This window comes from Cydia strobilella, chromosome 20, assembly GCF_947568885.1.
Source record: "Cydia strobilella chromosome 20, ilCydStro3.1, whole genome shotgun sequence".
In the NCBI taxonomy this organism is placed as follows: domain Eukaryota; kingdom Metazoa; phylum Arthropoda; class Insecta; order Lepidoptera; family Tortricidae; genus Cydia; species Cydia strobilella.
The window spans coordinates 3,042,023-3,055,490 of NC_086060.1; the positions used below are offsets into that span (position 1 = coordinate 3,042,023).

The 13,468-nt window shown below is 38.6% G+C and overlaps 1 protein-coding gene across 1 annotated transcript; it reads left to right on the plus strand.

Moving 5' to 3' along the window:
- Positions 1-159: 159 nt before the first annotated feature.
- LOC134750537 (uncharacterized) lies at positions 160-13,468 on the plus strand. The gene is made up of 9 exons (XM_063685733.1): positions 160-334; positions 1,146-1,313; positions 1,978-2,172; positions 4,114-4,196; positions 4,726-4,885; positions 10,535-10,601; positions 11,076-11,158; positions 12,547-12,616; positions 13,332-13,468. Exons 1-9 carry the CDS (start codon positions 215-217, stop codon positions 13,367-13,369), a joined length of 984 nt encoding a protein of 327 aa, XP_063541803.1. The 5' UTR covers positions 160-214; the 3' UTR covers positions 13,370-13,468.

Consider the following 13,468-nt stretch of genomic DNA (forward strand, 5'->3'; position numbering starts at 1 on the left):
AATCGGATTATATCGCGTATATTAAATTAATGATTTATGAGCATGATTTGATTTATGATTTAATATTTTGTTTGGGCGAAGTTGGGCACCAACGGTGAAATTAAGGTTTCCTGCGGTAGATAATTTTGCCGACCCATATTTCGAATGAAATGTCACAAATAACTATTATTTCAGACGCAGCTCCAACCTTCAAATAAGCGCGCTAGCTGACTTCATGATATCCCATCCTAAAGTTGCCACTAGGCACCCAAAAGAGAATACACCCGCCTGGGTCAAAATCACCCGCCATCTCAACAGTATAGGGCCCGCTCGAAGTATGAAGGCGTGGCGTCAAGTAAGTTTCATGATATCCCATCCGTAACTTGCCACTAGGCACCCAAGCGAGGATATACCCACCTGGGTCTAAATCATCCGTCATCTCAACAGTATAGGCCCCGCTAGGAGTACCTATCAAGGTGTGGTGTGAAGTAAGTTACATAATATCCCATCCTCAACTTGCTACTAGGCACCCAAGCGAGAATATACCCGCCTGGGTCTAAATCACCCGTCATCTCAACAGTATAGGCCCCGCTAGGAGTATCAAGGCGTGGTGTGAAGTAAGTTTCATGATATCCCATCCTCAACGTGCCACTAGGCACCCAAGCGAGGATATACCCACCTGGGTCTAAATCACCCGTCATCTCAACAGTATAGGCCCCGCTAGGAGTATCAAGGCGTGGTGTGAAGTAAGTTTCATGATATCCCATCCTCAACGTGCCACTAGGCACCCAAGCGAGGATATACCCACCTGGGTCTAAATCACCCGTCATCTCAACAGTATAGGCCCCGCTAGGAGTATGAAGGCGTGGTCTTAAGTAAGTTTCATGATAACCCATCGTGAACTTGCCTCAAACGCCTAACCATTTTTGACCACCACACTCATCATATGAAGATTATATTAACCTTTTCAACGCCGTGTCAAACTCAAAAGCTGTCATTCGGACGCTACGTCACCGAACAGAAATTGAACTTTATGCACATGCGCGTAGGTCTATGTTGCTCTGTGGTCTTTGACCGATTAATCCGTCTTTGGCGTTGGACCTGCGGTGCCGACATATCCGTCATTGGCGTCCAAAAGGTTGACATAATAAGTTATTGTATTACAGACATGGAAAGACCTCAAAAACCGTGTATGCTCGAGGGCATATTCAAAGGGTTCCAGCAGCAGTTTACAAGGCCGTAAAGAGAGGCAGCTGCGGAAACTCCTCGGGATGACCTCGCACAGGGACCCGCCGGAAACAGACAGACCCCCATCTGAAACGGACGGCGAAACTGTAAGTGATATATTAGGTTAAGATGCATAATATCCCACTTGCTAAATGCCGTAGGATGAGCCAGCAGAGTTTTTGAAAAACCGTAGCGCTTTTTAGGGTTCCGTACCCAAAGGGTAAAAACGGGACCCTATTACTAAGACTCCGCTGTCCGTCTGTCACCAGGCTGTATCTCATGAACCGTGATAGCTAGACAGTTAAAATTTTCACAGATGATGTATTTCTGTTGCCGCTATAACAACAAAAACTAAAAACAGAATAATATTAATATTTAAATGGGGCTCCCATACAACAAACGTGATTTTTTTTGCTGTTTTTTTTCCGTAATGGTACGGAACCCTTCGTGCGCGAGTCCGACTCGCACTTGGCCGGTTTTTTAGATCATTATACAGTTGCCAAAAATATGAATAGCAATCTTAAGGCCTTTCTTGGGTATAGTATAAATCTTCTCAAATGATTTTTACGCCTAAGTCCCTATACTCCGTTAAACAAAAGCCATTGTCTCTTTTTGCTAGCGGTCGGCCATTGTGCCTGAGCGCGTGCCACGCGCTCAGGCACAATGGCTCGCGCTCAGACGCAATGGCCGACCGCTCGCAGAAAAGAAACAATGGCTTTTATTAGATTAGACTTAGATTCTATGAACTTTATTTAAAAACTAATTTTACAGGTAGAAGAATACATCACGAGGCCTGAATCCGAAGTTGCAGTAGCCCCGCGTGCCCCATCGCCCCGCACCGTCCTATATAACCTCGCTGAGATCCTCGCCCGAAATAACCCCATGAACGAGAACAATATGGAAACAAATAATAAGAAATCTACACCCGAAACTAGTGTCTCTAATGAGACGAATGATATTTTGCGGGTAAGTTGTCTTTTTCTGGCAGTGTTCACATTGAACTATTTTTTATGAAGCAGAAACGTCTGCGTGCGTTTTTCCATTTTTCCTGTAATTTCAAAATGTTCACATTAGCCCCGCGTGCCTATTAGCCTCCAACAGTTCTTTTATAACCTTGTTCGAAATCACCTCAGGATGGAGAACAATAGGGAAACGGACAAAAAGACTACAACTTTTGTTGGCTACCATTTTAAAATTTTCTATTAATTGTCATTTCACGCATAAAGGATCAGCGGACGCACTTGTGTGACTTTCTATACAAAGAATACTAAAATCCGTTGAGTGCGATGCGTGCGGATCAGCGGACGCACTTGTGTGACTTTCTATACAAAGAATACTAAAATCCGTTGCGTCCGATGCGTGCGGATCAGTGGACGCACTTGTGTGACTTTCTATACAAAGAATACTAAAATCCGTTGAGTGTGATGCGTGCGGATCAGCGGACGCACTTGTGTGACTTTCTATACAAAGAATACTAAAATCCGTTGCGTCCGATGCGTGCGGATCAGTGGACGCACTTGTGTGACTTTCTATACAAAGAATACTAAAATCCGTTGAGTGCGATGCGTGCGGATCAGCGGACGCACTTGTGTGACTTTCTATACAAAGAATACTAAAATCCGTTGAGTGCGATGCGTGCGGATCAGCGGACGCACTTGTGTGACTTTCTATACAAAAAATACTAAAATCCGTTGCGTCCGATGCGTGCGGATCAGTGGACGCACTTGTGTGACTTTCTATACAAAGAATACTAAAATCCGTTGAGTGTGATGCGTGCGGATCAGCGGACGCACTTGTGTGACTTTCTATACAAATAATACTAAAATCCGTTGCGTCCGATGCGTGCGGATCAGTGGACGCACTTGTGTGACTTTCTATACAAAGAATACTAAAATCCGTTGAGTGCGATGCGTGCGGATCAGCGGACGCACTTGTGTGACTTTCTATACAAAGAATATTAAAATCCGTTGCGTCCGATGCGTGCGGATCAGTGGACGCACTTGTGTGACTTTCTAAACAAAGAATACTAAAATCCGTTGCGTGCGATGCGGCCCTGTGGCCGTCTACCTTTAACCTGTATTTCGTCGACAACCTAACTCTGGCAAGTTGACAACGGAAGGTTTCACATATGAAGCGTTGCATGATAATTATCACCTACCACTCAGGATAAGCTCATAAAGTCTTCTTTCTATATTTTCGATTTTCTTTTTTTCTTCTTTTTTTTCTTTTTGCTTTTTTTTTTGTATCTTTTGATGTAAGGGATCATCCATTAATCCATTTAGAATATAACGTTTAGGGGGAGATAGGGGTTCAAGAAAATGTGACATGTTGTGACTTGTGACAAGGGGGAGGGGGAGTCACAAACTTTGTGACATCACTTTTTCAGTAACCGATTTTTGTTTGTTGTTGTATAATTAAATAACGAGTTTTTGGAACGATAATCGTTTTTATTTGTTTAATTTTCTTTCCTAATCGATTTCGTGTTATAAAATTACTAATATTTCTTTTATCAGAAATATTTTGAAAAAATATTAATAATACTTACCAAATTTCGTCTAAAACAAAATTGCCAAAAATGTGACGTCACACCAGGGAGAGGGGTTTGCCAAATGTGACCAAGTGTGACAAGGAGGGGGGGGGGTCAAAATACCTAGAAATTTGTGTGACGTAATTAATGGATGACCTCTATGACTGTTTGTTGCCATAGTAAAACTCTGCATGCCATTTGCAATGATAAAGTTTGGAATGTCACCATTAATTTCAAATTTCTATGAAAATATGACGATTAAAATAATGACACCTCAGTTTGTTTCATTCAGGTCGGTAATATAGGTCGTCCTAGGCGGACTCTTAACAACATTTATACTGACTAGAATACCGTAAGTCATTTTGAATCTTATTCCACAGGAATTGGTGCTAGAATTGAAACGTAGCAACGAGTTGAAAGTTGAACAAAATTGTCATCTGAAGGACATTTTACACCATCTAAAGTAAGTATTATAAACATAAGAGCAGTGCAATATGTGGTATTTTCTATAAAAAGGGAGGAAAAGATGCTCCGATATAAATACAATGCCGCGCGACGCTGTGCGGCGTAAGCGCCATCGACAATAAGGTCCCTTTTCATAGAAAATGCCCCATATTGCAATTTAGATTTCTTTTATAAACCCGTCACGTGTGAGTTGTATTCAAACTATGATTACTTATAAACTGAAATAAATGTCATATACTAAGAAAAAGTGACCCTCCAGGCACCGAACCAGCACCAGCACCAGGCACCTGCCGCGATAGCAGAGGACGCTGGTTCGATTCCAGCCTGGGGCACTGGAGGTGTTGGTCACTTTTTCTTAGTATATGACATTTATTTCAGTTTATATAATTTATATAGTAGTGTTTCTACTTAAAATAAAAACAAATTAAAGTATTTTCTGTAAATAATTTAATTTGTTCTAATACTTCTAACAGCTATGATTACTTGTCCTGATATGCGACACGTAATTTAAAAAAATGCATTTTCAGGCCCCCAACATGCGCGCACGCAAGCCAAAACTCGGATATTCCGACGCCAATAGATGTCAACCAAACAGATACTATTGACGTACTGGACGTTCAGAAACAGGAAGAGGATACTCTAGATCATGTTACTGAAGATCAGTGTAATGAAGTAGCTAATGATGAGGTAAGTTCCCTACTAATACGGTGACTGCTATAAGTATTGGCCACTACCAAAGAGGATATAATAGGATAGAGCGGTACTGTCATAGTAAATTTTGTAACCAGAGTCAATTCACTGCCATCTATCGACACACGATTAAAACTAAAAATTAATATGTATAAAAATACGATAAAATGTATTTATATATGGATAAATGATTTCTTTATTTGCATTAATTATTTTTATATGATTTTGACCCATTTACTTTCACTGATATGCGTTCAAATTGTTAAATAACAAACGAAATCTTCAACGCCATCTATCCGAGAGTAGGCCGAAGGTAGTGGCGCCATCTGATCGAGAATCAAATTTTCGAGGCACGTTTTTTCCTTAGACTGTATCCATCTATTACGGAGTTATATCTATCTTTGGCCGTAGTGGCAAAGAAACATTGATTGAGATGCGTAAAATCTAGTACAATTTCGTGCTTCGAATTTGACAGGTAAACGAGATGTAAATGAAATGAAATGAAAATATGTCGTGATCATATTCGATGCACGAACTTGTCTTAGATTTTACGCATCTCACTCAATCAATGTATCTTCCTGCTTCTACAACTCCATACATTTTGCGGTAACTCTGACTGTCAAAAGTTGACGTTTGACAATTCAGTGACCGCAAAACAATTGACGCAATACAGCGCCATCTATTTTGGATGTCAAACTAAGGGGCACGTATTTTTCTTAGACTAGGTCTGTTACAATCAATTCTTTTTGGCCACTACATAGTAATTGGCCACTCTTAACAATAAGGCTTCAATGAGCCATACGATTGAGAAAGGAGAATGAGGATGAGAATGACAAACACGGACACGGACACGAAGAACATGAACAGAACATATAGTGGGAGATCTTAGGTCCACCACCTTGCATTTTTGAGACAAAGCAAACCGCTTGGAACAGGTGTTCCTGGGGGTGATCTGAGCTGATTTAGCCCGGTTGCCACGAGGTTCCCCCCAGTAGGTGGGCAGGGGAGGGGGGGGAAAGTGGCTCCGGCGCGCCTCACTCTAAGCTTTATATCTGCATACATCTAGCAAATATATCAAGTTTGGTGTCTTTTTCGTATAATTCGAGGATGAAGAATTCATTTCTGTGACTAAATTTTCACTCACCCATACAAAAAATACGAGAAAATCAAATTTCAAAAATTTTCTTTACACTTTTTTTTTCGAAAATCCTCTACAAAATTAAAACTATGGCGATTTGCTCTAGAAAAAAAATACCTATGAATAGCCCAGTTATCCTTCTATATAAAATAGTAAACTTGTCAAACATTTTTCTTTTATAACTCTGTTAAAAAAAATGTTTTGTGTCGCACGGCGTACCCGCGTTGTAAGAGCGGTATGCAGCTTTTAGGATTTTTAAGTATGTTTAGATGATTTTTGATGAGTTTTTATTCTTCTGTTCGTAGACTACATTAATAAATTACTTCTGGACGTGATATATATACAAATATATAAATAAAGACTTTGGGAAAACTTTACTATTAACTAGCTTTTGCCCGCGACTTCGTGTGCGTGGAGTTAGTATTTGGGTAGCTTATTTTTTATCCAATATGCTTTTTATCGATTTCCCATACAAACTTCCACCTCCCTTTTCACCCCCTTAAAGGATAATTTCTGATATAAAAACCACCTTGTGTCCTTCCCCGGGACTCAAACTATCTCTATATCAAATTTCAACTAAATCGGTCCAGCGGTTTAAGCCTGAAGAGGTAACAGACAGACAGACAGACACACTTTCGCATATATAATACTAGCTTTTGCCCGCGACTTTTATCCAATCTCCTTTTTATTGATTCCCCATATAAACTTCCACCCCCCTTTTCACCCCCTTAAGGGGTGAATTCTGAGATAAAAACTATCCTATGACCTTCCCCGAGACTCAAACTATCTCTACACTGAATTTCAAGTAAATCGGTTCAGCGGTTTAAGCGTGAAGAGGTAACAAACAGACAGAAAGACACACTTTCGCATTTAAAATATTAGTATGGATTAGTATGGGTGTGATAAAATTAACATAGTTAGATGTTTGACAAAAAATGCGGGTTGAAATAAGATATATATTGTTCGCAATTGCCACTACATGCACATAATCACATAAATATGTCAGTGCATTTTAGTTTTTTTTAACGCAGTTGCACCTCCCTGCGCATTTTGTTTTGCAGCGGCAACGAATAAGCTCTAAACAAGCAGCAGCCGCCGCAGGTAGGCTTGTCCATATGGGCTCCCAATGTTCCAACCTGTTGCTGAGCGGCTATAATATGTCCCCAAACATAGCCTCCTTGGTAAACTGCACGGAGAATAATGTTTACGTAGCGCATCTTCCGTTGGAGGCAGATTCTCTAACTGGAGATTTCTTCGGCACTCATTTACACTCGTACTTGTACCTGATCTGAAATCAATAACAAAATGCATAGTGTTAAAATAAGTCTAGGGTTGCAACCTCGTAATTGAAATCTGTTCAGACTTAATATTGTAAGACTTACTTGTCATATAAGACAATAACAATTTTTCCAATATTGGCAACGCCTGCTCAATATTGCCTTGTTTGCCAAATTTAAATCCCTTCGTTACAGCAGGATATGCGCTCCAAGCTTGAAATACGCTTTTTGTCGCCTTTCCACACAAAAAAGAAATAGTGTCACAACCTGAAAAGGCGTGGAAGAATGGCAAGACTTCTGTCCTTTCTGGTCCTGTGAAATAAATTATACATCTATGCGTTACAAATAAAATCATATATTTAAAGGAAGTTTGCAGCACGTGACCAGTTGCCCTCGTACAGGAAGCAGACACGCGCATGATGGTCCATTATGTGGCTGATGCTGTAGCCCCAGGTCACACAAAAATTATGCTACGCACAGTGGATACTGATTTTGTTGTTCTCGCAGTTGCATGTATATCACAATTGCCGGAGCTCCAGGAGTTATGGGTACATATTGGCACAGGAAAGAATGACCAGTTCCTCTCGTGCCATGCTATTGCATCTTCATTAGGTAACTTTTGTAGTTCCTCCATTAATTGTAAATAAAATAAATATGTCACCGCAGTACGAGACAGGTCATCTGGGCAATTGGTCACGTGCTGCAAACTTTCTTTAAACATATGATTTTATTTGTAACGCATAGATATATAATTTATTTCACAGGACCAGAAAGTACAGTAGTCTTAGCATTCTTCCACGCCTTTTCAGGTTGCGACACTGTTTCTTTTTTGTGTGGAAAGGTGAAAAAAAGCGTATTTCAAGCTTGGAGGGCATATCCTGCTGGACCTGCTGTAACAGAGGGATTTAAATACGACAAACAAGGCAATACTGAGCAGGCGTTGCCAAATTTGCAAATATTGGAAAAATTTGTTATGGTCTTGTATCACAAGTAAGAGTCTTACATTTTTAAGTCTGGACAGATTTGAATTACGAGGTGTGAATTGATCCCTAGACAGTATTTTAACACTATGCATTTTGTTACTGATTTCAGATCAGGTAAATGAGTGTCGAAGAGTACTTTATACAATAAGAAATCTCCAGTTAGAGCAGGGTTTCTTAAAGTGGGGTCCACGGACCCCTTAGGGGTTCGTAGCATGTTTATCAGGGGTCCGCAGTAAGTCAAATACCTACTGTAAACATACTTATTAGGAAATTTTGTAATAAACTTGACGAAACCTAAGTGTAATGAAACTTATAAAAATAAATTTTAAAATATAAATAAGGGTTTTTATTATTTTTCTAAAATATATTTTAACCGGGGTCCGTGGAATTGTTTAAATTGTGAAAATGGTCCGTGATAGCAAAAAGTTTAAGAAACCCTGAGTTAGAGAATCTGCCTCCAACAGAAGATGCCCTACGTAAACATATTCTCCGTGCAGTTTACCAAGGAGGAGTTTGGGGAGTAGGTTTGGGGACAGATTATATCCTCTCAGCAACAGCTACCATGCCCTGCTGACTGGGGCTGGTCCAAACAAAATGGTTATTGGGAGCCCATATGGACAAGCCGACCTGCGGCGGCTGCTGCTTGTTTGGAGATTATTCGTTGCCGCTGCAAAACAAATGAGCAAGGAGGTGCAACTGCGTTAAAAAAACTAAAATGTACGGACCTATGTGCATGTAGTGGCAATTGCGAACAATAGATATCTAATTTTAACCCGCATTTTTGTCAAACATCTAACTATGCTAATTTTATCACATTTATAATAACTACTGGCAAATTTATAAAATGTAGGCGCGAAGGGATATCGTCCCATATAAAATTTGAATTTCGCGCCTTTTTCTGCTGACATGATTTGCTTGACCAACTATATATCACATCCAGAAGTAATTTATTAATGTAATCTACAACCAGAAGAATAACAACTTGTTAGAAATCATCTAAACATAATTAAAAATCCTAAAAGCTGCATACCGCTCTTACAACGCGGGTACGCCGTGCGACACAAAACATTTTTTTTAACAGAGTTATAAAAGAAAAATGTTTAACAAGTTTACTATTTTATATAGAAGGATAACTGGGCTATTTACAGGTATTTTTTTTCTAGAGCAAATCGCCATAGTTTTAATTTTGTAGAGGATTTTCGAAAAAAAAAGTGTAAAGAAAATTTTTGAATTTTCAATTTCTCGTATTTTTTGTATGGGTGAGTGAAAATTTAATCACAGAAATGAATTCTTCATCCTCGAATTATACGAAAAAGACACCAAACTTGATATATTTGCTAGATATATGCAGATATAAAGCTTAAGAGTGGGGCGCGCCGGAGGCACTTTCCCCCCCCTCCCCTGCCCACCTGCTGGGGGGAACCTCGTGGCAACCGGGCTAAATCAGCTCAGATCACCCCCAGGAACACCTGTTCCAAGCGGTTTGCTTTGTCTCAAAAATGCAAGGTCCCCTTAGAAAACGGGATCTAAGATCTCTAGCTAATAACAGAACATAACAGAGCATAACATACGACATGGGATTCTTCAAGAAGCGGGTATTTAGGGTTCTCAAGGGTCGGCAATGCTTAAGTGGCTCCTGAGATGTCCGGCTCGTCTGCTCGTTTGCTGACTATCACATAAAAATAAAATATAACAGAACATAACAGAACACTCGTCTGCCAACAAACCACTGTGTGGTTTGGCAGAAGAAAATATGTATTTAGTTGTAAGTAAGATCTTTGAATAAACGTTTTTTTTTACATAACAGACCATAACATAACATAACAGAACATAACATAAATGAACATAAATGAACATAATTACGTTCCAACCGAGTGTTCCACGACACACCAATTTTTTTTAAATAAATTATTTAGTCTTAGGGTAATTTGAATAAATTTCCATTCACACAAACACACACTCACACCCAAACTTGAATAGCATGTTTAGATCTTTTAGTTTCGTTTCTGTATTCTTTAGCTTGTATTGTAGTAATTACTTTTAGTATTAAGCAATGTATCCAATAATGTGGAAATAGTTGTCAATCGCTCTCGCAGTCTTCCAAGATACAGGCTCAGCCTAGTTTGTAGTCTGATGGATATATTTATGCACATGTAAACAACCTTTATGATAATAAACTATTTGTATTTGTATAAAGACAATGTAATATGTACCTTCAAATAAAATTATTTTTTTCCTATTTTGTCAGGTGCCCGCAGAACGTGCGCCTGTCATCAGACCAGTAGCAATATCTTCGTTAACGTCGATCGATACACGTAAGTCATGTTCGCTGATTTTAAAGGCCTGTGCACACCGGATGCGTGTGGGTAGACGTACATATGCCCGTGCGCGTTGTAATATAAAGATTCTTATCGGAGACGGCACACCGCTTGCGTGGCGTGTGTTTTTGTTCCTATAAAGCTATAAAGCCAGGCATAGCAAGACTTTAAAGTTTTTCAATTGTGTATGGTCAATGTGGAGAAGACCGTCTATCTGGTAAGACCGTCTAGATGCTCTTTCGTCGGTTCTAACTCCTGCGTCCGTACACATGTCGGTAGACAAGAAGGAGCGAAAATCTTCTGTGTCTGAGCGAACTTCGTATAAAAACGTCCTGACCACTAGACCGCCCGGCCACACACTGTACTTAAAAAAAGCACAAATCAAAATATTTCATAAAAATAATTTGATTTGTTCCCTATCTAGTTGGATTAAAAACTGCAATATAAAATTAATTTGCAAATATCTTGCAGCTGGACAATTCAAGCGGGTGCAAGTGCAATCTATCGTGAACGCTGAACCTAAGACTATGGCCAGAAGGATCATCAGATTAAAGGTAACAACTTTAAGTCAACTTAGACCCTCAGCATACGGCGTCGTAAGAGAAGTGTAAGCGTATCGTAATACGCGCGTAGAACGAGAGCGCTACGAGCACGAACAAGTTCAAACAAGTCCGCATACGAAGCGTAGTCGTAGCGTAGCGTATGAGATTTCTGTCGTAATCACGGCAGTCGTAGATGATGGCGTAAAACACAAAGTGTAAAGAACTACTTATGCAAACAGTTTATTCGTAATTAATGTGAAAAACGATTACGCTTACGCGACGCTTCGTGCTCAGAACTCTACGACTCGTAACGCTTTTAGTTTTTTTACGATACAATTACGAGACGCTTACGCTTACGCAGCGTACCGGGCGGGCCCAAGGCGTTCGCGTTCGCAGCGAGATCGCCCACGTAGGACACTTCTATAGGTACTATCAAAGGATTGATTCACCCCGCGCCGCATAGCTTCACTTCCCGTTCGCGTGTTATTCGCCTACGTAAGACGCACCGTTACGCACCATGTGCTGAGGACCTTATAAGCAATAAATGACCACCCGTGCTAAATATCATCCTTTTGTATTTTTGCCTTAAGCAGAATTTTTATATCTGTAAATTGAATGCAGCTGAATCAGATGGCACTGTAAGGTTACGTATAGTATGCGGTATAAGTAGTTTATTTATTTTTGCATTAGAAAGAACTCCGCAGAAGTAAGCTTGTAATTATTTGTCACGCTAATCATGAAAGTCTTATACATACATAGGTCACTAGATAAGTTTTTCAATAGACAAATATGAAACAAAGAGGTGGCCTGTCACATATACTTTTTTAAACTATATTTCCATAGACAATGATTAGCCGGAAAACATTTACTTTCTTTTTAAATCTACTAATTAAAAATATCTAAATTTTGTGAAATGAAAATATTGTATAAAATATTCATAAATTCGTCCTTAGGCCACGCCGGTTTTCAAAATTAAAACTATTTTGTAATAAGTAAATTTAAAAAGAAAGTAAATGTTTTCCGGCAAAACATTGTCTATGGAAATATAGTTTAAAAAAGTATATGTGATAGTCCATACCACTTTGTATCATATTTGTCTATTGCAAAACTTATCTAGTGACCTATGTACCTAACGTAAATTGATACATTGTTATGTCATATACAAATGAAAGAGTGTAAGATCAATGTGGGTAAGATCATCTATCAGGTAAGACCGTCTACAGCAGGAGCGAAGCTCTTCCTTTCTGACAGTGTCTGAGCGAAGTACGTATACAAATACGAGTTATTACCCTACGACGATTGACGATCTTCCCAAAAAAAATTATATGGGTTGACATTAACCTTAGTCAATTTTGTGTATAATTATCAAAGTATTTTTAATTATGATATTATTCATTCAGGATGGGAGCGTGTTATTGATGCCAAGCAACATGAAAACTCAAGCGAAGCCTAACCAGGATAAAAATGGTGGTAAGCATGTCAAACTTTTTCTTAACTTAAATTAAAAACTAAGATCAAACTAGGATTCAAAATATGCTTAACTGGAGCATCCTGTCATTCTGCTTGACTTGACCTGTCAATGATACCCAGTATAGATATTATTATTTATAGTTCGTTTTTTTAAGCATTAGAAAAAATGTAAACGATCTTGACTTGGCTTTTTATTGAAAAACGCTTTCAAAAACAATAGTTTATATAACTTATGAAAGCAAAATAATGTAAAAAGGTCGTATATGATTTATAATTGTAACATATTTGCTGTGACTTATTTTTCAATAGTGATTTTTAATAAACAGGCACGTCAAGATCGCTTATCTTCATTCTAATGCAAAAAAAAGGAACTATAGTTATTATAACTTGCTCCTGTGTAAGGGCAATTACAACTATGGGGCAAATGCAACTATTCTAAAAATACAAGAAATTGAGACCTACAGTGCGTTTATTAATCTAATTTTCAAGTTAATTTATTCTCAATAAGTTATATTAGTTGTTTATATACTCTCTTTGAAATATACATGTGTGATAAGTGGCTAAACATCTGTAATGTTAATTAACCTTGTTCTAATGTATTTGTGTAGATGTATTTATCCGTTGGTGATCCTTAAATAAAAATAAATAAAAAATAAATAAAAAAATAATGCCATTAGATTTTACGTATCTTTAATTATTATATTTTATATTACAGATCAACTGTACGTGGTGTGTGCACGTAAACGAAGATGAAACGAGAGTATGAATAGTTTTAAATACACTCAAAACGTATTGTACGTATGTTTTAACTCTATGCTATCTATTTAATGTTATAGTTGTAACTTAAGGTAA